Raw genomic sequence first — 27,667 nt, forward strand, 5'->3', positions numbered from 1 at the left:
GTGCTGGTTGCACTCAGGGTAGTAGAAGTGATCCACAAAACTACTGCCCATATCCTTGACATCCATTTGTTCTAGAATCTTAGAACATATTCTGAGCTCAAACATATTGAGTATCTTGATCAGAATGAGCTCCTCAATGTCAGCCAGGATTGTTTTCGAAAACATCAATCATGTCAAACCCAACTCGCACTTTTCTCACTTGACATATTGAAAGCTTAGGATCAAGGCAACCAGGTAGATGCAGTATTTATTGATTTCCAAAAATACTCAATACTACAACTATCCTTATTATCAAAAATATGATCATATGGGTATCAAGCGAAATCTGTGACAGGATTGAGGACCTTTTGGTAGGGAGGACAAAGCATGTTTTCTTGGATGGAGAGTCATCATCAGATGTAGAAGTAACTTCGGGTGTGCCACAAGGAAGTGTGTTGGGACCCTTGCTGTTCGTGTTATATATTAATGACCTTGTAGACAATATTAATAGTAAAACCAGAGTCTTTGCAGATGATGCAGTTACCTATAATGAAGGACTATCTGAGAGAAGCTGCATAAATGTTCAGTCAGATCTTGATAAGATTTCCACATGGTGCACCAATTGGCAACTTGCTCTAAATGTTCAGAAATGTAAAACTGTGTAATTCACAAAATGAAAAAAAAAAACAACATAGTATCCCATGACTATAATATCAATGAGACACTGATGGAATCGGCCAACTTATACAAATACCTGGGTGTATAACTTTGCAGGAAAATGAAATGGAATGATCACATAGGTTCAGTCATGGCTAAATCAGGTTGTAGACTTTGGTTTATTGGTAGAATACTGAGGAAGTTCACTCAGTCTACTAAAGAGAGTGCTTACAAATCACTCATCTGACTGGTTCTAGAATATTGCTCAAGTGTGTGGCAGCTGCACAAGATTGGACTAACAGGGGATATTGAATGGATACAGAGAAGGGCAGCACAAATGTTAACATGGGAGAGTGTCACAGATATGCTGAAGGAAGTGAAGTGGCAGACTCTTGAAGACAGACATAAGCTATCCCAAGAAAGTCTACTGACAAAGTTTCAAGAACCGGCTTTAAATGATTACTCTAGGGATATACTACAACTCCCTACATATTGCTCACATAGGGATCAAGAGGATAAGATTAGAATAACTACTGCAAGCACAGAGTCACTCAAAAACTGGTACAATGACCAGTATGCACCTCACAGTGGTTTGTAGAGTGTAGGTGGAGATGTAGATGTAGATGCTCACCCACACTCCACTGTTGTAACCTGGCATGCTTTACAGAGTGTTGACATGTTGCCTTGGCCAGATCAATCACCAACCTGTCTCCAATCTAACCCATATGGGACATCATCAGACAGCAACTCCAGAGTTGGTCTTTGGTGTGACATCATAAGAGCGTGACTGCAGATGAGATCGCTCTTTAAGTTTTTATATATTTTTAGGTTTCAGATACATACTTTAACGGTTTTTGTGATAATATTTACTATATAAGTGACTTGTTAGTGGTTTCTTCATTCACCTCTGCCTTTCCTGTGTTGTGACCTGATATTTGTGAGTGTTTCGTATCGAGCAGCTTAACCTCTTACCTGCGTTTACATTCCACGCTGACCAGTTGCAACTGTAGCGGCACATTGAAAGCTAAGTACTAATTAATTGTTTGTGTATAGTGGTTTATTTAGGGACTTTAGTAGTCTTCAACCAGTGTTATTGGTGTTTTCTGGTGAAATAATTCCAGAAGAACTCATTGGGAACTGTTTTCAGTTTCGTTACTGTGTCATTAGACGTTTGATTTTCTTTCTGTGTTAGCCTTTTGTTATATTCTCATTTGTTGTTGATTAATACTGTTAATAATAGTAGTTACTTCCCTTGTAGAGTAAGTTTGTGATTATTGTAGTCAGTTTTTTAACATATTCATATTGTAGTAGCGGAACTTAGATAAAGTAGTTTTTTTGTTTCAATAACTAAAATTTTACCATGAGTGAGAAGTGTGGGCTTTGCCGTAGGTTTGTGAGTAGTGGATTGCAGTATGAGACTTATTCGAAGAATTTTCACTGGGGGAGGGGGGGGGGATGCAGTGGGGAAGCCAGTGGGCATTCTGGTGAGATCCTCTCCTGGAACTGCAGATTATGTAGCAAGAGTAAGTTGATAGAGGAGCAGGAGCATAAGATCTGTGCCCTTCAGGTGCAGTTGAAAAATGCACAGGAGCAGCTAGATAGGATGAGGAGGGAGAAGGGGGTTGGGGAATGGGAGCTAGCTGTTGGCAAGAGATCTGCTAGGAGAAGGAGATTTTCAGATAGTTTTACTATTGGTGTTTGCAATAGATATGACCAACTGTCAGAGTCTAGTGGAGAGGAATCTCTAGTAGCTGTAGATGTAGGAAGTATGCAGCAGACCTCAGCAGTTATGGTGGCTAGGACAGTTGCAAAGTCAAAGAGAAAGAATAAGGTTCTGCTGTTAGGTAGTTCTCATGGCAGAGGAGTAGGCCAGAAGTTGCAGGAAGTGTTGGGGAGTGAGTACCAGGCCACCGGCATTGTGAAGCCCAATGCAGGATTGGCTCAGGTGACTGAGGTTATGTAGGGATTTTACTAAAGAGGATCAAGTAGTGATTGTGGGTGGGGCTGGTAATAGTATTGATAGGGATGGGGAGTATGACATAGATGGTGACCTGGAAAAGATAGCCACTCAGAATGGCAAGACGAATGTGCATTTCGTGGAACTGTTTCAGCGTCATGATCAGCCTCATCTTAATACAGCCATCAGGCATAATAACATGAGTCTTGAAGGTTTGCTGATGACAGAAGGCATGGGTCACATTTCAGTCGTATCGGTGGAGTCTGTCAGCAGGACGGGTTTCACTAGACATGGCCTGCACCTCAACGGGTATGGGAAGGGGGGGTTGGCAAACCTTATAGGTGACAGCATAGGTGGGGGTGGTGGGATCACTCATCAGAAAATTCCTGTAGTAGTGTGTGTTAGAGCTGTACCTTTTTTAGATTGAAGTCAGCGGATAGGTATTCCTGCTTAAGGGAAGACTCTCAAACAAAGGAACCACTTTTGACAAAACTTAGGTATCTGAGTAATGAGGGAACTAGTATATTTCATCAAAATATACGAGGTATTAGAGATAAAGTTAGTGAACTGCTTATAGATGTTGACTCTGAAATTATTGGTATATCCGAACACTTCTTAAATAAGGAGATAATTCAGAGGCTTCGTTTACCAGGATACAGGTTGGCTGGTAGCTTTTCTAGGAGCTCTTTGTGGTGTGGGGGAGTAGCCATCTATGTGAAAAACGGCATACCATTTGAGTCAATTGATGTTTCAAAGTACTGCACTGAAAAGTTGTTTGAATGTTGTGCAGGTGTGGTTAAATTTAGTGGAGCTAAACTTCTAACTGTTGTTATTTATAGATCCCCTGACTCTGATTTCACAACATTTTTGCTAAAGCTAGAGGAGGTTCTTGGTTCACTTTATAGGAAATACAAAAAGTTAGTTATATGTGGTGACTTCAATATTAATTGGAAGTGATTGTGCAAGGAAAAGGATGCTGGTAGACCTCCTTAATTCATATAATCTTGTGCAAACCGTATTCTTTCCAACGTGAGTGCAAGGGAACAGTACAACAACCGTAGACAACATTTTTGTTCATTCCTCACTACTAGAAGGGCATTCTGTTAGCAAAAAGATGAATGGCCTATCAGATCATGATGCACAAATTTTAACTCTAAAAGATTTTTATGCTGCAACACATGTTAAATATAGTTATCAACTGTTTAGGAAAGCTGATCCAGTTGCTGTAGAGACCTTTGTAAACCTTATCAAGGAACAAGAGTGGCAAGATGTTTATAGTGCTGGTACAGTAGACGATAAATATAATGCTTTCCTCAAGACTTTTCTCGTGCTCTTTGAAAGTTACTTTCTGTTAGAATGTTCAAAACAGGGCACTAGCACAAACAGGCAGCCTGGGTGGCTGACTAGAGGGATAAGAATATCTTGTAGAACAAAGTGGCAATTATATAAAAACGTTAGAAACAGTCAAAATGTAAATGCAGCAGCCCATTACAAACAGTATTGTAAGGTGCTTAAAAATGTTATTAAGAAGGCAAAAAGTATGTGGTATGCAGATAGAATAGCTAAGTCTCAGGATAAAATTAAAACCATATGATCAGTCGTAAAGGAAGTGGCTGGTCTGCAGAGACAGGTCGAGGATATAGAATCAGTGTGTAGTGGGAATGTCCATGTTACTGATAAGTTGCATATACGTACAGTATTTAATAATCACTTTCTGAATATAGCAGGTGAACTAAATAGAAACCTAGTCCCAACAGGGAACCATATAGCACTCTTAGAAAAAAAGTGTTCCGAGACTGTTACGTGAAATGCTCCTCCATGATACTGACAAGAGGGAGATTGAGTTAATAATTAAATCACTAAAGACCAAGAACTCTCATGGATATGACGGGGTATCTAGTAGCATACTGAAGCATTGTCGTATGTATGTTATCCCAGTACTTAGCCATATCTGTAACTTTTCCTTTAGGAGTGGTCAGTTTCCTGACCGATTAAAGTACTCGGTAGTGAAGCCACTTCATAAAAAGGGAGACACTGATAATGTTGACAATTTTAGACCTATTTCTATGCCATCAGTGTTTGCTAAAGTTATCGAGAAGGTTGTATATACAAGGTTACTGGAGCATTTAAATTCACATAATTTGCTGTCAAATGTACAGTTTGGTTTTAGAAATGGTTCAACAACTGAAAACTCTGTAAGGTTTTGGACAGATTAAATAAAAGGTTGCGAATGCTGGGTGTTTTCTTTGATTTAACGAAGGCTTTTGACTGTGTTGATTGGTTGGTTGGTTTGGGGAAGGAGACCAGACAGCGTGGTCATCGGTCTCATCGGATTAGGGAAGGATGGGGAAGGAAGTCGGGCGTGCCCTTTCAGAGGAACCATCCCGGCATTTGCCTGGAGTGATTTAGGGAAATCACGGAAAACCTAAATCAGGATGGCCGGACGCGGGATTGAACCGTCGTCCTTCCGAATGCGAGTCCAGTGTGTAACCACTGCGCCACCTCGCTCGGTGACTGTGTTGACCACAAAATATTACTACAGAAGTTGGACCATTATGGAGTAAGGGGAGTAGCTTACAATTGGTTCGCCTCTTACTTTAAGAACAGAAAGCAGAAGGTAATTCTCCACAATATTGAGAGTGGTAGTGATGTTCAGTCCCAATGGGGCACTGTTATGTGGGGCGCTCCCCGAGGGTCGGTGATGGGGCCACTGCTGTTTCTTATTTATATAAATGATATGCCTTCTAGTATTACAGTTGATTCAAAAATATTTCTGTTTGCTGATGACACCAGCCTGGTAGTGAAGGATCTTGTGTGTAATATTGAAACAGTATCAAATAATGTAGTTCATGAAATAAGTTCGTGGCTTGTGGAAAATAATTTGATGCTAAATCACAGTAAGACTTAGTTTTTACAGTTTCTAACTCACAATTCAACAAGAACCGATATTTTGGTCAGACAGAATGGTCATATTATAGGCAAGACAGAACAGTTCAAATTCCTAGGCATTTGGATAGATAGTAAGCTGTTGTGGAAAGCCCATGTCCAGGATCTTGTTCAGAAGCTAAATGCTGCTTTATTTACCATTAGAACAGTATCTGAAATAAGTGACACTTCAACACAAAAAGTAGTCTACTTTGCATATTTTCATATGCTTATGTCATACGGTATTATTTTTTGGGGTAATTCTTCTGATTCAAAAAGGGTATTTTTGGCTCAAAAACAGGCTGTTCGAGATATATGTGGTGTAAATTCGAAAACCTCTTGTCGACCCTTATTCAATAGTCTGGGAATTCTGACATTGCCCTCACAGTATATATTTTCTTTAATGCCATTTGTTCTTAGCAATATTAGCTTATTCCCAAGAGTTAGCAGCTTTCACTCAGTTAATAATAGGCAGAAATCAAATCTGCATGTGGAATGCACTTCCTTGACTCTTGTGCAGAAAGGAGTGCAGTATTCTGCTGCATCCATTTTCAATAAGCTACAACAAGAACTCAAAGATCTTAGCAGTAGCCCAAACACTTTTAAGTCCAAACTGAAGAGTTTCCTCATGGCTCACTCTTTCTATTCTGTCAAGGAGTTCCTGGAAGAGCTGAAAAATTAAGCAAATTCCAGTGTTACATTGTTGATTTTCTTTATTTAAACTTACGACTTGTCACCTGAATATGTTTCTTATATTTCATGTTATCTGTTTCTACTATTGTGTTATAATTTCATGTATTGACTCGTTCCATGAACATGGAGACTTCTCCTTAATTTGGTCCCATGGAACAATAAATAAATAAATAAAATAAAATTCACAAACAGCATTAACCGTCCCTGTATTGACCAATCAAGTGCAGGCATGGAACTATGTCCCACAAGTTGATATCCCACACCTGTACAACACAATGCATGCACGGTTTCATGCTTGCTTTCAACATTCTGGCAGATACAACAGTTTTTAATTTACCAGCATTTCGCGTTTACAATGGCTTATTTCAGACTTACATTAACCTGTAGTCTTTCAATGTTAATCACTTAAAAATGTTACCTAGACAAATGTATACCTGAAATTTCATTACCTTATATTAATTATGTTTTGGTGTTGCAATTTTGCCATTAGTGTAAGGGATCAAAGCGTATGAAATAATTTCTCAGTGATACAGAATCATATATCAGTATGGCATGGAAGGACACAAATGCAACATTATCTGGCACAACATCTTTACAACTTCACATCGCAAATGACTTGCTAATCACTGTGCATGGACCACTAACTATACCTTGGAACTATGCTTGGGTCAACAGTTTCCACGGACCTCCATTGCAGACGTGAGTCAACCAGTGGTAGGAAATGTCTTACTATGCCACTTTCATCTTTCACTGGATTAAAAAAATGCAGCACTACTACATCATGACATGGGACAACTTGTCCCACTGATCTTTTTCCTGATGCCTCCTCATCCACTGGAAACTACCTCATACTCTGCTGGCCATCAGCGTGATGATGATGCATACTCCAAAGCACTAAAGAAGATCATTACAAAGATGCAGAGCCTAATGATAGCTACTCACAAAGCATTGGGTGCATTCCGTGCCAATTACACAGTACTACATCAATTCATACACAGTGTGTCTGCTGCATACATGGACTTGCATGCGCAGTGTGAGAGCCTTTCACTCAGACATCACACAGTCAATAATGACTGATAATGCCTCACTGCCACTACAATCAACAGCTACACAGTCAATGATGCCGAGCACACCATGTCAAACACATGCCAGTGCAGCATACTCTACCTTGTCTCTCAGTGCCTTGAATGAGTACCATCCATAATGGTATGGTGCACTGAATTCTCAGGAGCCCTGATCTGCTAGTCTGCCACAAAGTACGCTAGCTAGCACCGGCACACATAAGGGCCGCAGAAGTCATGGTAGATGAACTGTTACAATCAGGGGTAGTCTGTCCTTTGGACTTGAGAGACATGTGCAAGCTTGTGGCCTATCAGAGTGGCCCACATGTGCCTGCAGTGTAGGAGAGGGAGGTCGAAATCACTTCCCTATCATTGATGGAAGATATCGATGTTAATAACAGCCGCATTAGCACGTGTACACCTGGCCACGAAGCTGGCACAGCTGCCTGAGGGCTTGTTTGCAGCCGTGCTGATTTCACATGCCTGTTCTCACTTGCACATAGGTTGCCAATCTACAGTGTGCACATGCGGGGGCACTCTGCTTATCACCAAAGTAGGGAGAAATTTATGCAAATGATGAATAATGAATACATTTATAAATTATTATTCATGTTTAAATAACAAATATTATTAGAAAAATCATTCACTTATATGAAGAAAAAAACTTTTTTGTCATCTGTATTAAGAATACAAGATAAACCTGAAATCTTGTGCCGTTTATTGCCCCAATTTTTCGTCATTTATTAAATGAATGAACTTTTTGTTTCTTTTAAATTAGTGTTCAGAACAACTGGTTTTCTATTTCCCTTTTGTTTTAGCCTCAGACTTACGCCAATGAGCCAGAAAGGCACATTTGTGGACAAATAAGTAATAAATGTACCAGCAGACATCAAGGCTAGTGGATGTGCCAGCAGTGGTTGCAGCAGCAGCAATTGTCTGAGACACAGTAAGTTACTTGTTTCTGAATTCTTTTCATGTGCTTCTGCAAAGAAGGGTACTATACATGTGTATTGTACTAAGTTTTTGTTTGTATATGAATCCTGGTGCATATCCTTGTGTAAGGCCGCTTCCAAGTGCAATTTTCATGCTGCCAGAAGCTCCACATCCTGCCACAAAGTTTTAATCTCATGCTGGTACACAGCATGTACTTCAGGTTAGTGCATTCTAACTTGCATATTTATCTCGTGCATTAGCTTTTGACTAAGTAGAGTTTCTAGTAACACATAACTCTAGATACATCCACTTCAGTAGAGAAATTTATTTCTGTTTAAGAGCTTGCTGTCTCGGGGTACAGTGAGAAATCTGCAGAGAAATTTTTAGTGTTTCTTTATTCTGCTCATTATATTTTGCATACATTCCAAATTCAGTAGCGCCATTTGAGATCTTATATCTATTTTTTGTGCTCTATGATAGAGCTAGGGACTGTGCTCTCTATGAGCAGACACAGTGAGGATTGACCACAGTCCATAAACAGCTGGAAGCTTCTGGCTAATGCTGAAAGTCACAGCAAAATCAGGGTGCTGGTGATGAGACCTGTGTCACCTTTTGTGCCATTGGAATCCCCTGGTGACCTGAGTGTTGCTGCATCTTCTGATATGCAACATCTGACCAGACCGTCCTCACTCGACAGTGGGTGGCAGACAGCGGTGGGTTTGCATGTCACTGGGAAAAAGGCTCCCTACACCTTAGCAACTGGTATGAAGTGCTACCCAGTGTTGATGATACCTCTGAGCCAACACAGTTTGTTTCTCCTGTTGGGAGAGTGACCGATTTTGCTGACCAGTCTGGACAAGTGCAGATGATGGGTAAACTTGTCATTGGGAACTCCAGAGTTAGGCAGTTGATGGAGCCCCTCGGGGGAAATAGCAAGCAATGTGTTGGTACGTTTGCTGGGGGGTCTCGTCTGTGATGTGGAAGATGCCCTACTAGCATCTATCAAGCACAGTGGGTTCAACTAGGTGCATATCGGGCACATGTCAGCATGAATGATGTCTACCACTTGGGTTCTGAGGGCATCCTCGGCTCCTTTTGGTAGATTTGGTGAAGGAAACCAGCATTTCACACAGGGTGCAGGCTAAGCTGTTTATTTGTAGCACCATACCCAGGGTTGATTGCAGTCATCTGGTTTGGAGCAAAGTGGAAAGTCTCTAAACCTGAGGCTCAGATGACTCTGTGATGGTATGGGATGCGAATTTCTCGACCTCCAGGTGTGCACTGCATTCAGCAAGCAGCTACTATGGTAGGAGAGTATATGTGGCACACACATGGGGCTTTTGTGTGCCAGAGAAACCGTCCCTTGGGATCAAAGATGATTTGCCTGATAAATTAGCCACCGTGTCCTCAGAGAATGTTCATCCTTGCAGATCAGAGATAGAAAAGGTTAGTATGATTTTAGCAAACTATAGGAGCATCCAAGGAAAGGCCCCAGAATTAGTATCACTTACTGAAGGCTATAATGCACAGATAGTATTAGGAACAGAGTATTGATTGAACCAGATATTAATGACAACTCCTAAGCAGATTCGAATATTTATTGTAAGGTTAGGCTGGTCGCCAATGGGGGCAGTGCATTTACAGCAGCAAAGAATTTGATAAAATCCAGCAAGGTTATCACAGATTATGATTGTGAATTAATCTGGGTTAGTTAGTTATGTGTTCCATTGATAAATAACACAGAAAAACCATTATGATGTGGAACATGTCAAATGCACAGGAAATTCGCACGGGAAACATGTTTTCTTTTCTTTTTTTTTCTTTTTGTTTACATTATAGTGTTATACCTAAATATTTCTATTATCTATCCCATTCCCTTAAATGGCACAAAATGCATATATTATATCTCCAGATTTATTTACTCATATTCAAGAATTCATCTATGGTGTAGAAGCAGTTGTCAAGGAGTATGATTTCAATTTGTTTTTGAAATTATTACTGCTGTCAAAAATGGCTCTGAGCACTATGGGACTTAACATCTGAGGTCAGCAGTCCCATAGAACTTAGAACTACCAAAACCTAACTAACCTAAGGGCAGCACAAACATCCATACTCGAGGCAGGATTCGAACCTCCGACCGTAGCGGTCGCGCGGTTCCAGACTGTAGCGCCTAGAACCGCTCGGCCACACCGGCCGGCTACTGCTGTCTGTCAGACATTTTATTTCATCTGGTAATGTATCAAAAAGTTTTATAGCAGCATATTTTACCCCTTTCTGTGCCAAAGATAGGTTAAGTAAAGGATAGTGTAGGTTTTTATTTTTTCTGGTATTGTAATCATGAATGTCGCTGTTCATTTTAAACTGATCCATGTGGTTGAGAAAAAATTTCATTACTGAGTAAATGTACTGTGAAGCAGTTGTAAGAATTCCTAACCTTTTAAACAGATACCTACAAGATGTGCAACTATGAACCCCACACATTATTCTAATTACTTTCTTTTGAGCAGTGAATACCTTTTGCCTAAGTGTTGATTTGCCCCAGAATATTATCTTGTAAGACATAAGAGAGTGGAACTATGCAAAGTATGTTAGCTTACTAATTTCTACATCCTCAAAATTGGCAATTATTCTGATTGCAAAATTTGCTAAACCTAGTCACTTTAGGAGATCCAAAATATGAATTTTTCAATTAAGATTCTCATCTATATGTACATCTAAAAACTTAGTATGCTCTACCCTGGTTACTGACTTCTTTTGATGTGTTATGTTTATTGAAGGAATTATACTTTTTGCAGCAGAAAATTGGATGTACTGTGTTTTTTCAAAGTCCAGAGCAAGCCCATTTGCAGAAAACCAATTAATAACTTTTCCAAAGACCTTATTTGTATCATTTTCTATTGGACTTTCTTTTACTGGATTAATAATTATGCTTGTATCATCAGTGTCAGTTCAGCATCTTGTTTCACATAAGAAGCGAGGTCATTCACATATATCAAGAACAGGAGGGGACCCATGATCGAACCTTGTGGAACACCTAATATAATTTCACCCCAGTTAGATGAAGTGGCAAACTCTTCTGAATCACTTGAAGCATATAAAGAGACTTTTTGCTTCCTGTTCTGTAGATATGACTTAAACCACTCATATGCTGTTCCATTTATACCATGAATTGTAATTTCTCTAACATAATGTCATGGTTCACACAATCAAATGCTTTGGATAAATCACAGAATATTCCTACTGGTGACATTTTACTATTTAAAGACTTTATTATGTGGACAGTGAAATTGTATCTTGCTGTCTCAGTCTAACAGCATTTCTGAAATCCGAACTGTGATTTACTAAGTATCCCATTACTGTTGAGATGGCTAACCACTCTTGCGTACATTACTTTCTCAAAGATTTTTGAAAATGCTGTAAGCAAAGATAGTGGCTGGTAATTATTGACATCTTTGGTTTCCCCCTTTTTGTAGAGAGGCCTGACAATGGCTTATTTTAACCTGTCTGGAAAAATACCCTGAGTCAATGATGCATTACATATGTGAATGAAAACATCAGCTGTAATTGCTCCACATTGTTTTAATAACTTGTTAGAGATGTGATCTACTCCAACAGAACATTTATTTTTCAAAGATTTAATAATTTTCCTTATTTCACAAGAGGTTGTTAGATGAAACTTAATCTGACTAATTTTTTTCAAAACTGGCTCTTCCATGTACAGCCCGGCTTTTTCTTTTGAACTATTCACACCAATTTTTTCTCCTACACTTAAGAAGTGATTGTTAAATACATTGGCTGCCTGTGTACTGTTGGTTAAGATGGTCTCATTCTCTGTAGCAGTAATACTACCTACACCAGTGGTTACTTTTCCTGTCTCCCTTCTAACAACATTTCCTATTGATTTGATTTTATTGTTGGAGTTGTTAATTTCTTCTCTAACATACATATTTCTTGATTTCTGTACAACTTTTCTCAGTATGTTACAATAATTTTTATAGTGTAAAACTACTTCTGGATCTTTACTAGTTCTTGCTGTCTCATACAGTTCTCTTTTTCTTTCTGAAGACACTTTAATACCTGCAGTAATCCAAGGTTTTTTTGAAAAGTCTGTGGTGTTATATTTAGTAATTTTCTTTAGAAAACAATGTTCAAAAAGGGATATAAATTTATCAAGAAATATGATGCATTTATCATTAGCATTTGTCTCATTATATGCATCTTCCCAGTTTACATTTCCTAAACTTTCTCTGAAGTGATCTATAGATACTGGGTTGAGCACCTTCACTCTTTTACTTAATGGTTTCTGAAGTGTACACCCTGTTAGGTTTTGTAAGTTAATCAGTTGTGCATCATGGTCAGATAATCCATTTACCACAGGGAAAGCATGTGTTTGTTCTACATCCTCTTGCTGTACAAATATATTATCTATTAGAGTACTACTGTCCTGAGCTATACGTGTGGGAAATTGATCACTGATTATAAGTTATACGTTGTTAACAACACTTCTAATTCACTCTTCCAATCAGAATTGATTAGAAAGTTAACACTGAAATCACCACAGATTAATAACTTCTTCTTTTTGTCTGACAGACAGCACAATAGGGAGTCAAACTTTTTTATGAACAGCTCCCAATCTCCTAGTGGAGAGCTGTACACTGTTGCTAATATCAACGTGACATTATCTAGCTAAAGTTCACATGCACAAACCTCAAAGTGCTGATCAACACAAAATTTGCTTACTTCAACAGTTCTGTATTTATACCCTTGTTTTATGAAAATGGCAACTCCTCCTTTATCCATACTAGATCTACAAGTGTAAGATCCTAAATTATACCCATTTATACTGAAGTTTTCCATCCCAACAGTTACATGGTGCTCAGACAGACAAAGTATATAAGTCTCATTCTTATTTTTGAGATCATCTAAACACATTTTCAGCTCATCTACTTTATTTTTTTATTCCCCTGATATTTTGGTAAAGTAACCTGATACCACCCTTAGCTTTATCCCTATTCACTGTGCATGAAGTTTCTTTTCTTCTATTTTCCTTGGTTGTTGTCTGTCTGGAATTTGGCTTTAACCTAAAACACCTGTCTGCCTGGTCCCAATAACCACAGGGATCACCCCTTGTGTGACTGTGGCCCCCCTTACAGTATCTGCTAATAGAGAAGCTAACTTATCTTTCCCTTTCCTATCAAGGTGTCCTATTAAGGTGCAGGCCATGTGTAGTGTAACACCACCTACCAATAGTATCAACTGGAACAACTCATGTGGGACTTTGCCGGTGTCGAGCATCCCGTTCAGCTCAGTGTTAACACGCCTTACCGCAGTGTTTACCCAGGACTGATCATAGCACTGAAAGACCTCCACAAACCCTACATTCATGTGGCCAGTTTCTGCTTGTATTTTATCCAGGTCTCTCCTAATATTATATCTTGGATTCATAGCCAGGCTGTTTCCTGCTCCCCCAACTATAATTACCTGATCTTCCTTCTCAAAGTCCTTGCATAGCTGACCTAAGTTTTCTGTCACCTGGCTAAGTCTAGCACTTGGTTTCACAAAACTTGTGACCTGGTACTCGGTCCGTAATTTCTCCTGAAGCTGTTGGCCCACACCCCTCCCATGACTGCTATATATAAGCAGAATTCTTCTTTTCCTATTCTGGTTTGATCCTAACCTGTCTTTTTTCTTTAAGCTAGTATTCTGCTTCATCCTACATTCAACTACATCTGAAAGAGGCCCTTCCTCCACTACTTCAGATAGCAAGCCAAACTGATTTGTTAATTGAATTTCAGAAGTTTTATTAATTGTTTCCCTTTTTTGCCCTTTGCTTGCTACCTTTTCCTAGTGCTCAGAGTCCTTTTCCTCCCTTAGCTTACATAATTCCAAATTCGCGATTTCTAACTCAGCCTCCTGTTCCGTGATTTTTCTGTCCTTTCTACATAACCTACATTGCCATGGAAGAGCGTCATTATCTACCCTTATTTCCTCTCTGCTGCACTTGACCCAATGAAACCACAACCTACAGTCTACACAGAACACCCTCGCTTTCAAATTTCTATGGCAACCACCACACTTGTCACACATGGTTTGATAGTAAAACATAACACAAAAGCAGAAAATAACTTCAACAGCACAGTAGTTTCGTAACCTGTACTAATACGTAACTAAACACTAATGTAATCAAACTTATAAACTTGCTTCAGAAACATTTAATTAACCACTCAAATTCTGGATGGTACACATGAATTAATTTAACTTTGGAGTGCTAAGTCTAGTCAAAAAGTGTTAAGTATTAAAGATTGGTCAAAAGTGGTAATCACATGCTTTTATAGACTGTCTGCGTCAGAAGCTCTAGTGGTAGAGTGCTTCAGACAGAACTTGCAGAATATCGTTAATAATTTTCCTGATAATGGCGTTGTAATAGGTGGTGGCTTCAACTTGCCAGCTATAGATTAGGAGTGTCAAGCTATCAGAACTGGTGCCAGAAACAAGGACTTGTGTGACATTGTTCTGGATATCTAGTGCAAAAATTACTTTGAACAGATAGTTAGAGAACCAACTTGTGAGGGTAACTTCCAGGCAACAAATAGACCTGAACTTATCAAATCAGTGGACATAGAAGAATGTGTCAATGATCATGAGGCTCTGATAGTATCTATGACAATGGGTCTTACAAAGGCTGTTAAGAAAGGTTGGAAGATATTTTTCCTTAGCAAGAGTGACAGGATACAAATTTCAGAGTATCTGTGCAGTCAGCATCAAATATTTGGTGATGAGGATGAAGATGTGGAGAACGAATGGAAAAAATTCAAAGGCATCATGTAATCAGCCCTAGACAAGTATGTACCAAGTAAGGCCTTAAGGGATGGGAAGGGCCCACCATGGTTTAATAGTCATGTTAGAAGAATGCTACATAAACAAAGAGAAATTCATCTCTGTCCCAAGAGAAGTAAAAAGCTAGCTGACAAACAAAAGCTGAATGAAGCAAAAATGAGCTTAAGAAGAGATGTGAAAAAGCATTCAATGACTTTTAAAGGAAAATTTTGCCAACCAATCTGAGTAAAAACCCTAAGAGGTTTTGGTCATATGTGAAATCAGTAAGTGGGTCAAAATCAACTGTTTATTCACTTGGTGACCATACTGGCATCAAAACAGAAGATAACAGAGAGAAGGCTGAAATACGGAATCCAGTCTTCCAAAATCATTTCACTGAGGAAGATTGTAATGCAGCCCCTCTTTTCAATTGTTGTACAAATGTTGAAATGGCAGACACCAAGGTAACCCATCATGGAATAGTAAAACAACAACCGCTTAGTTGTGGAAAAGCATCAGAACCAGATGCGATACCTATAAGATTCTACAAATATTATGCAAAAGAACTTGCTCCCCTTCTAGCACTAATTTATCATAGATCACTTGAGCAATGAAGGGTACCTATTGACTGGAAGATAGTGCAGGTCATTCCCATTTTTAAGAAGGGTCATAGGACAGAAGCACATAATCATAGACCAATGTCATTGGTGTCAATCTGCTTTAAAATTATGGAGCATGTTTTATGCTCAAGAATTATGATGTTCTTAGAGAACGAAAATGTGCTCTATAAAAATCAACATGGGTTCCACAAACAGAGATCCTGTGAAACTCAGCTCGCTCTATTGCTCCATGAGATCCATAGCAACATAGACAACAGCACTTAGGTTTCTGTCATATTCCTTGACTTCAGGAATGCATTTGACACTACCACACTGCTGTTTACTGAAAAAAAAAAACAAACAACAACAAGCTTATTGAGTACCAGAGTAGATCTGCAACTAGATTCAAGACTACCTTTCAGACAGAAATCTTGTTGTTGTGGCCTTCAGTCCAGAGACTGGTTTGATGCAGCTCTTCATGCTACTCTATCTGTGCAAGTCTTTTCATCTCTGAGTAGCTACTGCAGCCTACATCCATCTGAATCTGCTTAGTGTACTCATCTCTTGGTTTCCCTCTTTGATTTTTACCCTTCACACTTCCCTCCAATACAACTGGTGATCCCTTGATGCCTCAGAGCATGTCCTACCAACTGATCCCTTCTTTTAATCAGACTGTGCCACAAATTCCTGTTGTCTCCAATTCTATTCAGTACCTCCTCATTAGTTATATGATCTACCCATCTAATCTTCAGCATTCTTCTGTTGCACCATATTATGAAAGCTTCTATTCTCTTCTTGTCTAAACTATTTATCATCCATGTTTCACTTGTGTACATGGCTGCACTCTGTACAAATACTTTCAGAAAAGATTTCCTGGCACTTAAATTTATATTCGATGTTAACAAATTTCTCTTCTTCAGAAACCCTTTCCTTGCCATAGCCAAGCTACATTTTATATCATCTCTGTGACCATCATCAGTTGTTTTGCTACTCAAGTAGCAAAACTCATCTACTACTTTAAGTGTCTCATTTTATAATATAATTCCCTCAGCATCACTTGATTTCATACAATTATATTCCATTATCCTCATTCTGAAGGTGGCAGGGGTAAAATACAGGGAGAAAAAGGCCATTTACAATTTGTACAGAAAGCAGATGGCAGTTATAAGAGTCGAGGGACATGAAAGGGAAGAATTGGTTGGGAAGGGAGTGAGACAGGGTTGTAGTCTCTCCCCGATGTTAAGACATTGTAATTCTGTCAGAGACAGCAAAGGACTTGGAAGAGTAGCTGAACGGAATGGACAGTGTCTTGAAAGGAGGATATAAGATGAACATCAACAAAAGCAAAACAATGATAATGGAATGTAGTCGAATTAAATCAGGTGATGCTGAGGGTATTAGATTAGGAAATGAGACACTTAAAGTAGTAAATGAGTTTGCTATTTGGGGAGCAAAATAACTAATGATGGTTGAAGTAGAGAGGATATAAAATGTAGACTGGCAATGGCAAGGAAAGCATTTCTGAAGAAGGGAAATTTGTTAACATCGAGTATAGATTTAAGTGTTAGGAAGTCTTTTCTGAAAATATTTGTATGGAGTGTAGCCATGTATGGAAGTGAAACATGGACAATAAATAGTTTGGACAAAAAGAGAATAGAAGCTTTCAAAATGTGGTGCTACAGGAGGATGCTGAAGATTAGATGGGTAGATCACATAACTAATGAGGAGGTACTGAATAGAATTGGTGAGAAGAGAAATTTATGGCACAACTTGATTAGAAGAAGGGATCAATTGGTAGGACATATTTTGAGGCATCAAGGGATCACCAGTTTAGTATTGGAGGGCAGCGCGACGGGTAAAAATCATAGAGGGAGACCAAGAGATGAATACACTAGATTCAGAAGGATGTAGGTTGCAGTACGTACTGGGAGATGAAGAAGCTTGCACAGGATAGAGTAGCATGGAGAGCTGCATCAAACCAGTCTCTGGACTGAAGACCACAACAACAACAATCCTCATTTTACTTTCGTTGATGTTCATCTTATATCCCACTTTCAGGACACTGTCCATTCTGTTCAATTACTCTTCTAGGTTCTTTGCTGTATCTGATAGAATTACAATGTCATTGGCAAACCTCAAAGTTTTTATTTCTTATCCATGGATTTTAATTCCTACTCCAAATTTTTCTTTTGTTTCCTTTACTGCTTGCTCAATATACATATTGAATAATATTTGGAATAGGCTACAACCCTGTCTTACTCCCTTCTCAACCACTGCTTCCCTTTCATGTCCCTCAACTCCTATAACTGCAGTTTGGTTTCTGTACAGAAAATAGCCTTTTGCTCCCCGTATTTAACCCCTGGTAACTTCAGAATTTGAAAGAGAGTATTTCACACAAAATTGTCAAAAACTTTCTCTAAGTCTGCAAATGCTAGAAATGTAGGTTTGCCTTTCCTTAATCTTCTAAGATAAGTCGTAGGGTCAGTACTTTCTCATGTGTTTCAACATTTCTATGGAATCCAAACTGATCTTTCCTGAGATCAGCTTCTACCAGTTTTTCCATTTGCCTGTTTTTCCATTTGCATGGCTTGCAGCCATGACGTATTAAACTGATAGTTTGGTAATTTTCACACCTGTCAACACTTGCTTTCTTTGGGATTGGAATTATAATATTCTTCTTGAAATCTGAGGGCATTTCACCTGTCTCATACATCCAGCACACCAGATGGAAGAGTTTTGTCATGACTGGCTCTCCCAAGGCTATCAGTAGTTCTAATGGAATGCTGTCTACTCCGGGTTGATTTCCAGACAGTGTTTAGCAACCAAGTTGAGGTTGAGTCATGTTCTAGGGAAGGAGAAAGTACAGAAGCTGCAGAATTATTAAAGATTAGTGATGTCAATGTAAAAGAAATACTAATATCTATAAATGATGATATTTGTGAGGCTACAAGGGAGAGGCAGGAAAATGGTGACCAAACTGGGGGTCAGGCAAATAAATGTGAAAAAAAGAAAGAGAGAGAGGAAAGGGAGAATGCCAAAACGCCGGAAAAAATAATGAGCTGTCATTATTGGACAGTATAGTTAGTATGGGGGAGAAAAGTGATGAGGGTAATCCTGTAAAAATATGTGTAATTTCTGGAAACAGGGAAGGTTTTGATACAAGGGAGATTGTGAGCGATTTGCTGGAGGATTGTTCTGACAATAGCAATGAAAGGCAGGTATTGAGTCAGCCAGTAATTTGTCTGCAAGTGTGTAACAAAGAAGTACAGGGTTTCGCAGATAGTGGCAGTGATTTATGTGCTATGAGTAAAAGTTGGTTAGAATCATTGCCAAATAGAAATGAACTTGTATTAATGGTAGTAATGTGGGTGCAGATAATTGTAGCTGAAACCTGTTAAACACGAAGTTCTGTTTCCAGTGAAAATAAATGGTGGGCAAGTACTCCATAACTTCCTTATAATCACTGATCTATGTACAAAAATGCTAATTGGTCTAGATTTCTTTAACCAGTACAAAGGGAGATTAAATTTTAATCAAAATGTAGTAATTTTTGAAATAAATGAGAAAGATGTGGTTGTACTATTTTTTCAAAAAAATAATTTGACCTAAGAATACCAATTAGGTACTGCAGAAGGATGGAAGATTTAGAGGGCTACAATGAGTATGGGGATCATGTGGGGGTGGACCTGAGGAAATGAAGGTGGTACAAGAAAAAAATTGAACAAAAAGATACATTAGTCCAGAGTTAGGTGTGAGCTAGGCTTGGTGGCCTCAAAGGGCATTGCAACCTATGCAATGCTAGCTGTTTGATGAACACCAGGTGCTCAAGTTATTGACAATGATATTTCAGTTTCTTTTTGTATTGTAATCTTCCTCTTCTATCATTCTGAGCTGAATCTATCATCTTTAATTTTCTTATCTGTGAATGAAGGTGTTTGAGAGTCTCAGAGGGCATCATGGTGTCTTATGACAAAATATGATTTATGGTGAGAGAAATGGGGGTCATACTGTAATGGAGTGAAGTGACCACATAAGTATGTTGATGTAGGTAAATAATTAAGGTACGAAAGTGATGATGTAAAGGGAAAGTAGAAAAAGGGTGCATTATCCTAATGAAAGCTGACAGTAAGGATTGACTTAAGTAATATGAGAAGTTATTCCCTGGTATGTGTAAGGGTACAAAACATTAATGTATCAGTAAAAATAATGGCAGGCAGTAATGAATATCCTGTTGGAATATCTAGAAATAAACTGGAGGCTGAGTGAAATGTAGGAAAATGAAAGTAACTGGGTGTGACAAGTGCAGTTAATAAAGGAGATTTTCATGATGAATACTAAAGTGTAGTGGTCAGGAAAAGGTGTGCTGTAATGACGAAATCAGATATACAATACCACATAGTAAAGTAAATTTAACAAATATGATGAAAAATATACCTGGATAAAGCTGAAAAACATTTATTATGAAAGGAATATCAATGAATGTGAAGATAGTAATCATATACATTGCAAATAAAAAATTGTGATTTCTCTTCAATAGTGGTAAAAAATATGAAGAAGAAGTGATGCAAAGAGATGCTGTATAAAAGTGGTAGCTGTGTATTATTAGATGTTTGTAAATAATTGCTTTGTGTGAAATATGTTTTTCACAATTAAATTTTCTCCAGTTGAGTTAAAGTAAAGAAAAAGTTTAAGTTTTGCTTTCAATAGCAACTAATTTTTAAAAAAAAATTAATTTAGTCTTATAGAGGAAATAAATTCTTGAAAAAAATTTTCTAGTTGATTTCGCCTTGCTGATTAAAGTAAAATAAAGAAGCAACACTCTGTTAATTTACTTTCATTTCAAGTCAAGTTAAATGAAATATAAAATTTGTAAATAATTTCTTGTAATAATAAAAGATTGTCTATTAGAATGTATGGAAAGAAAGTAGTCTTAGACGGAAGTATGGTTTCAGGGACAACTTTGCATGTAAACTCTGGAAGGACGGATATGTGGAGAATGGAGGAATGTTATGGACACTACAATACAGAGGTGCCATAATCAAAAACCAAGGAAATGTATGTGATGAAAAGATGACAGTGATGTGCTAGTGCTATGTATGATAAAATGCCATTATTACATGAAAGGACACAAATCATAGTGGCTTTAAATAAAAACAAGCAGTTCACTTCAAAAGACTTTCATAAAACTTGAATTTATAAATGAAAAAGTTATTAAAATGTTGAAAATTTGTTTTGAAAATTTGCATCAATTTTGTCAAGTAGGAAATGATTTTTCATAAAGAAATTAAAACATTAGGCTAGATTAGACTAGACTGACAAGTCTGGAGTAAGAAATTTGTAATTTCAGTTTATAGGAATGAGAATATTTTGAAAGATTTAAAACTTGAAGCCAGGATTGATAATTTGTATAATTCTAAGATTTTTGGAAAAAAACTTTATAATCATAGGGGGTGTGAAGCAGACGATGGGAAATTTTTTATCATAATATGTTAACTAAGTTTATGGTAAAAGGAAAGCTAATTCAAGTGCAAATGAAAGTAGTTCATAATGTAATTTGTAAACAAAATATCAGAATGTTAAATATTTATTTTGGCTTCAAATGGCTCTAAGCACTATGGGACTTAACATCTGATGTCAACAATCCCCTAGACTTAGAACTACTTAAACCTAACTAACCTAAGGATATCACACACATCCATGCTTGAGGCAGGATTCAAACCCATGACCATAGCAGCAGTGCGGTTACGGACTCAAACACCTAGAACCCCTCGGCCACAGAGGCCGGCCCTATTTATTTTGGGAAAAAGTAAAGTTTGAAAGTGTGTTATTTGTTGGCTGGTTTGTCATGGAAATCATGTATTAACATGGAAGAATAATGTTTTTCTATTGGCCTTAAACAAAACTGATGAATCAGAATGGAGTATTCTTTGGGCATCGTTTCTCTTGGAAATATAGAATGTTGGCATAGTGAACAGATTGGTGACCAAAAATTTGAGTGCATTAGACACTGATAAACTTAATAATATGGTGTGCATTTTCATTAAAGAACAATCTGTGTTTAGTAGTTGTTCAGATTTCAGGAAAATAAGTTATCATAAACTTGCTAACATGAACGAAAATGTCTGTGCATGACTGTGTTAAGATTAGCATGGTATTGGCAGAATATACCAATGTTTTGTCAGTATTTTCACCTTTCATTCAAAGTTAAGACCTTTTCCTGATTCTTGGAAAAGTTACATTGTATGCTACCTGGTATGAGTTGCAGTACAGTAGGTTTCTGATCGGCTTTCCCACCAGTGATCTGCTACAATGAGTTTACAGGTAGGTGCAGGTAATGGATGAAAGAAACCATGCCGCTGCTACAGGACTATGGTACTACTAGGCATTTGTATGGCATTCAAGGAAGGCCTACTCAGAACACTAATAGATATCTTGTATGGAGAACCACTCACACTCCCAGCAGGGTTCATTCCACTAACTGAGTTCTTTGAACCAGCAGACTTACCAGCACAGGCGCTGTGGATGATGAACCACATCATCGATTTCCCTATCCTATGGCTCCTACTCTGTGGCTGTCCCCACACAAGACTTGCCTTATGCATCCTCCTACCACCACTGATACCAGCCCTGTCACTGGAAAAAGGAAGGAAATCAAAGGAGAATCATTTGGGGAATGACACATGTCAGGTAAAAGCTGTAATGTAAACATTGTTTCGCCATCTACACTGGTATTACTACCACCAAGTTATCAGTTAGGATGAATGGGCATAGGCAGAGGGTCTATACTAGCAATACACAATATCCTGTTGCAGGGCATGCTCTACAGCGTAACCATCATAACTTCAGTGCCTGTTTCACCACACATGCCATCTGGATTCTTCACCTACACCATTTTCTCAGAATGCCACAGGTGGGAACTGGCATTACATGTCCTTGGTCCTGACTTCCCACCTGGCCTTCATTTCCTTGGTCTCAGCATTTCTACTAAGTAACTATTCCTTTCTGCACTTCCCTTTATCTTTACATACCTATTATTTTCCAATTTTTCTTCCCCCCCCCCCCCCCCCCTCTCCCTCCCCTGTCCTCCTCCCCGTCCATCACCACATATTGCACACGTAGTTTACCACTTTTTATTAACTCATGCATGATATTTTTTCAGTAATCTCTGTCTTGCTTAATACCCCATCTTCCACTTCTTAGCATTCAGGTTTCCAAATCTCATATGGTGCAGTTCCCAACAATCAGTGTTTCCCTCTCATCTCAAACAGTAAGTTTCCCCTGACCCAGCATTCTGACTGAATTGTCTCTAATTTTCCCAATTTCTTAAACCTCACAAATCCTATTCCTTCATTGCTCATCCTTACCCTTCAATTTCCCTACCAGAAGAAGGAGCCACTGTCTCTAAAGTTAACACATTTCCTTAATATTTACACTTGCTTTCTCCTGCAACTGTTTGATGAGTAAATCTTTTTCTATCCAGTTGTATTATATTTTAAAAAATTGATTAATTTCATTGATATATTAGGTTTATTATGTGGTAGCTCTCTCTGTTGAAATAAATCTGCACCTCTTTGATGCCTGTTCAGTAGTAGATGATGATATGTCTGTGTCAGATGAACCATTCTGAACCATTTATATTCTGAATACATTTCATCGTAATTGCAAAACTTTTTTTCGTTGTGGTAGTTTTTGGGATCATTATGATGTTAGGCAACTATTATTTGAAATTTCATTTACCATATTATATTTTTTGCACTAAATTTTGAAAATCTGTTTCTTTCATTTTTGTCTTGCTTATCAAAACGTCAATCATCGTATGAAATTACAACTCCTTCTATCATCACTAATTTGCAGACAGTTGAGAATTTAATGGTATTTTGATACCAAAACTTCATTACAAAATTATGCCAAAATTATTAATCTGTTATGTATTTAAAATTAATTCCTGTAAATTCCTGTAAATAGTCATCTTTGACTCATTGTACCATCAAGTTATGTTAAATTTGTTTGTTATACATTTTATATGAGTGTTGAGAGGCTTTGGTATGTGTTGAGAGAGGACAGATCTGGTGAGGCATGGCTATGACTTGCCTCTATGTAAGATGGAATGTAATGATTACTATTTCAACTGAATCCAGTCAAATACATGTTAAATAAAAATGATTATATTCACATAGCAACAATTTTGAGAAAGAATGCAAATATTTAAAGCTGAAAGCCAGGGTTTATTTCCAAAGTGACCAATTTCATTCAAACTGTTGCATGGTTATAATGAGAGTTACTATGATAGTTCATTTATTGTGAACTAAGTTTCGTCACAGAAACACAGTACAATTGGGCCTCTCATAATTCATGGCTGAGCCATGGATCCAGTGAGACAGTCAAGATACCGGTAAGTATTTACATTGTTTGAAGATTTATGTAACAACCATTTTAAAGAGACTCTACTGTGCCATTTCCCATTGAATGTTGTCATAAATTTATACTTCAAATATGAATGACAGAAAAATGTTTGAGAATTTTAACTTTATGAATTTTATTATCTGGATGTTAATTAGAGGACAGGGATGGACTGTTTAGACTGTCATTCTTGAAATGCTAAGTGCTACCCTTCTAGAGTATTGGAATCCATTTACTAGATCTCTGATAGCCACAATTTCTTCAAGAATTAATGATCCAAATATTTTGTATCTTTTGGCTTCCAGTGCTTTGCACTGGGAGATATATGCAGCCTGTATTACACAGTCCGAATTTAAGAAATACTTTCTATTCCTATGATGTGTGGGCAATTAAACTCCCAATGAGCAGTCATTAGACCTACCATGAGTTTTTTCTCTCCTTTTCCCCCCTCATTTGTTGTTTCTTTGAATGTAGATGCTATGATCCTTGTAAAGCCTATGTAGATTCTTGTCTACACATACCATGATAGCAAATATTCCCAACTATAGTACCATAGCCAGTGTTGGTGGAGAGATTGTACTCTACATTTGAGGCTTATATAATAATAATTACATTTTTGGATGCTTCTTGTCACAAGCCAACTATTAAAATGAAGGATATCCTCTTTTATGAAATCCACCCAAGCAAGAGAAACAAAACATGCTGACCGAATTTGGATGGTTCATTTCAAGCAATACCAAATACATCTTTGAGTGTCATTAATGAAGGTCTGTAATTATCAAATACCCAAAACAGTTAGAAATTAAACTCATGGTACCTATCAGCTAATATACTTACCATTAATTGCTGCCAGCAAAGAAGTATCTGTTGTTTTTTGTAATGACATCTGGGATGGCCGCACGGGAAAAATCTACAAAGTTAGGAAATGAGCAATGTTTTTTCATAGTAACAACAAACAGCAAAACTGGTGTGATAATGTGGCTGCTTAGTTGAATTGCATATACTAAAGCAACATAAGTTGTGATGTAATTCTTTCCAAATAGAGTTAAATTTTAATGAGAGCATCAACAGTTCATATGATAATTGTTACACAAATATTTACAAATTAATAAAAGTTATCAAAATCTGTTAGGTTAACTACATTGATAGAAACTTCATATCCTTGTTATACACCGAAGCACCAAAGAAAGTGGTATAGGAATTCATATTCAAATACAGAGATATGTAAACAGGTACAATATGGCACTGCAGTCGACAACGCCTATATAAGACAATAAGTGTCCGGCACAGTTGTTAGATTGGTTATTGCTGCTACAATGGGAGGTTATCAAGATTTAAGTGAGTTTGAATGTGGTATTATATTTGGCACATGAACAATGGGACACAGCATTTCCGAGGTAGCGATGAATTGGGGATTTCCCCTTACGTCAGGTTTACAAGTGTACCATGAATATCAGGAATCTGATAAAACATCAAACCTCTGACATCACTGTAGCTGGAAAAAGATCCTGCAAGAATGGGACCAATTATGACTGAAGGGAATCGTTCAACATGACGCTTGTTCAAATTGCTGCAGATTTCAATGCTGGGCAATCAACAACTGTCAGCATATGAACCATTCATTGAAGGCCCACTCATGTACCCTTGATGACTGCATGATACAAAGCCTTACACCTCACCTGGGCCTGTCAACACCAACATTGGTATGTTGATAACTGGAAACATGTTGCCTGATCGCACGAGTCTCGTTTCAAATTGTATCGAGAAGATGGATGTGCACATGAACCTATGGACCCTGCATGTCAACAGGGGCTGTTCAAGCTCATGGAGGCTCTGTAATGATGTGGTGTGTGTGTGTAGTTGGAGTGATTTGGGACCCCTTATATGTCTAGATATGACTCTGACAGGTGACACGTATGTAAGCATCCTGTCTGACCAACTGATCCATTAATGTTCATTGTGCAATCCAATGGACTTTGGCAATTCCAGCAGGACAGTGCAACACCCGTCATGTTCAGAATTGCAGAGTTGGTCTAGGAACACTCTTCTGAGTTTTAACACTTATGCTTTCCACCAAACTCCCCAGACATGAATGGTATTGATCATATCTGGGATGCCTTGCATTGTGCTGTTAAGAAGGGATCTCCACCCCATTCTACTATTACAGGTTTATGAACAGCCCTGCATGATTCATCGTTTCAGTTCCCCCAGCATTATGTCAGACATTAGTCGAGTCCATGCCATGTCATGTTGTGGCACTTCTGCATGCTCGCGGGGGCCCTACACAGGATTAGGCAGGTGAACCAATTTCCTTGGCTCTTGAGTGTATTTCAGTCCATAAAAGTAATTCATTTTATTCTATTTTCCTAACTTAAACTTTTAGGATGGTTATTGACAGTAAGTGCTGAATGCACTACTTTCATTTGTTGCAAAACATTCTGAAAAAGAAAAGGAATGCACAAGTGTGCGCAAGTGCCCACCCAACCATCCACCCACTCACCCCCCCCCCCCCCCCCCACACACACACACACACACACCGTGTGTGTGTGTGTGTGTGTGTGTGTGTGTGTGTGTGTGTGTGAAAAAGAAAAAGAGCAAAATACAAAAAAATATATGTGTAATGATAGCACTATTTCTGTCTCCCCCAACCTCCCTGTGTTTCTTAATTTGTGTTAAAATTTTCTATAAATGTGATACTTTGCAGACTGTATAAGAATGCCTAACACAAGTGACACTGCTTGAAGTAAATTAATTCTCATTTAATGACCATTTTATTATTTCAACCTCAAAAACAGTTTTTGATCATATTCAGTGCCTGGAAGTCGTTTTTTATATTTCTTATTTATCCTAGTGAAGTTTGGAGACTGTACTCGGTCTCATTTTGTAATTTGAAGAGGAATTTTTTCTCAAAAGAACATTTTCATATAGGATGCTTTATTGTCATATGATGGTGGGCATATCAAGTAACCACTGAGTAAGGAAAATTTTGTAGTTCTATGGAATTCATTTACCACACAATGCAAAGCATTGCATTTTCAACCTGAATGTTGGACTGAATCAGGTGGTTGAGTGCATACAGCCTTTGTGCAAGGACTGTACATAAGATAATGATATATTGAATGTAAGTGGAGAGAAATGGTTATGGTGACTTCTGACAAGTCTTACATTTCATTGGCACTAATGGGTACTATTGGGAGATGGGGCTACATATGCTCTGCACATCAACAGGGCTAGTAAGGGCAGGTTGGTGAAGTTAATTAGTGGATTACAACAGGTGGGCATGGGGCCCATATTGTCGTCAAACACCTGTTGTCATGGACTGGAGGACTACACCTTTTTTGGGATAAATCATTGTGATTTAACAGAACAGAACAAGATTGAATGAAAACTAGAATTCCAAACACATAGAAAAATGTGATCCTGTCAATTGATGATTACACAAAGTAGGAAAAGGCAGATTGCTACTTACCATAAAGAAGACACAAGTTGCAGACAGGCACAATTAAAAGACAATTACATAGAGCTTTCGGCCACAGCCTTCATTAGCAAAGAGAGACACACACCATTTACACACACAAGCAAGCACACCTCAAGCACACACAACTACCAACTCCAGCATCATGGGCTGGAATTGTAAATTCCATTAA

General features: G+C 38.1%; 1 protein-coding gene across 1 annotated transcript in view; it reads right to left on the bottom strand.

Annotated features, from left to right (window-relative positions):
• LOC124775469 (extensin-like) overlaps nt 1-27,667 on the bottom strand; it is a 98,270-nt gene that overhangs the window by 39,135 nt on the left and 31,468 nt on the right. The window contains exon 3 of the mRNA XM_047250301.1: nt 24,858-24,930. Within this exon, the coding sequence (XP_047106257.1) occupies nt 24,858-24,930 (73 nt within the window). The remainder of the gene's footprint in view (nt 1-24,857; nt 24,931-27,667) is intronic.

Source organism: Schistocerca piceifrons, chromosome 2 (genome assembly GCF_021461385.2).
Source record: "Schistocerca piceifrons isolate TAMUIC-IGC-003096 chromosome 2, iqSchPice1.1, whole genome shotgun sequence".
Lineage (NCBI taxonomy): Eukaryota > Metazoa > Arthropoda > Insecta > Orthoptera > Acrididae > Schistocerca > Schistocerca piceifrons.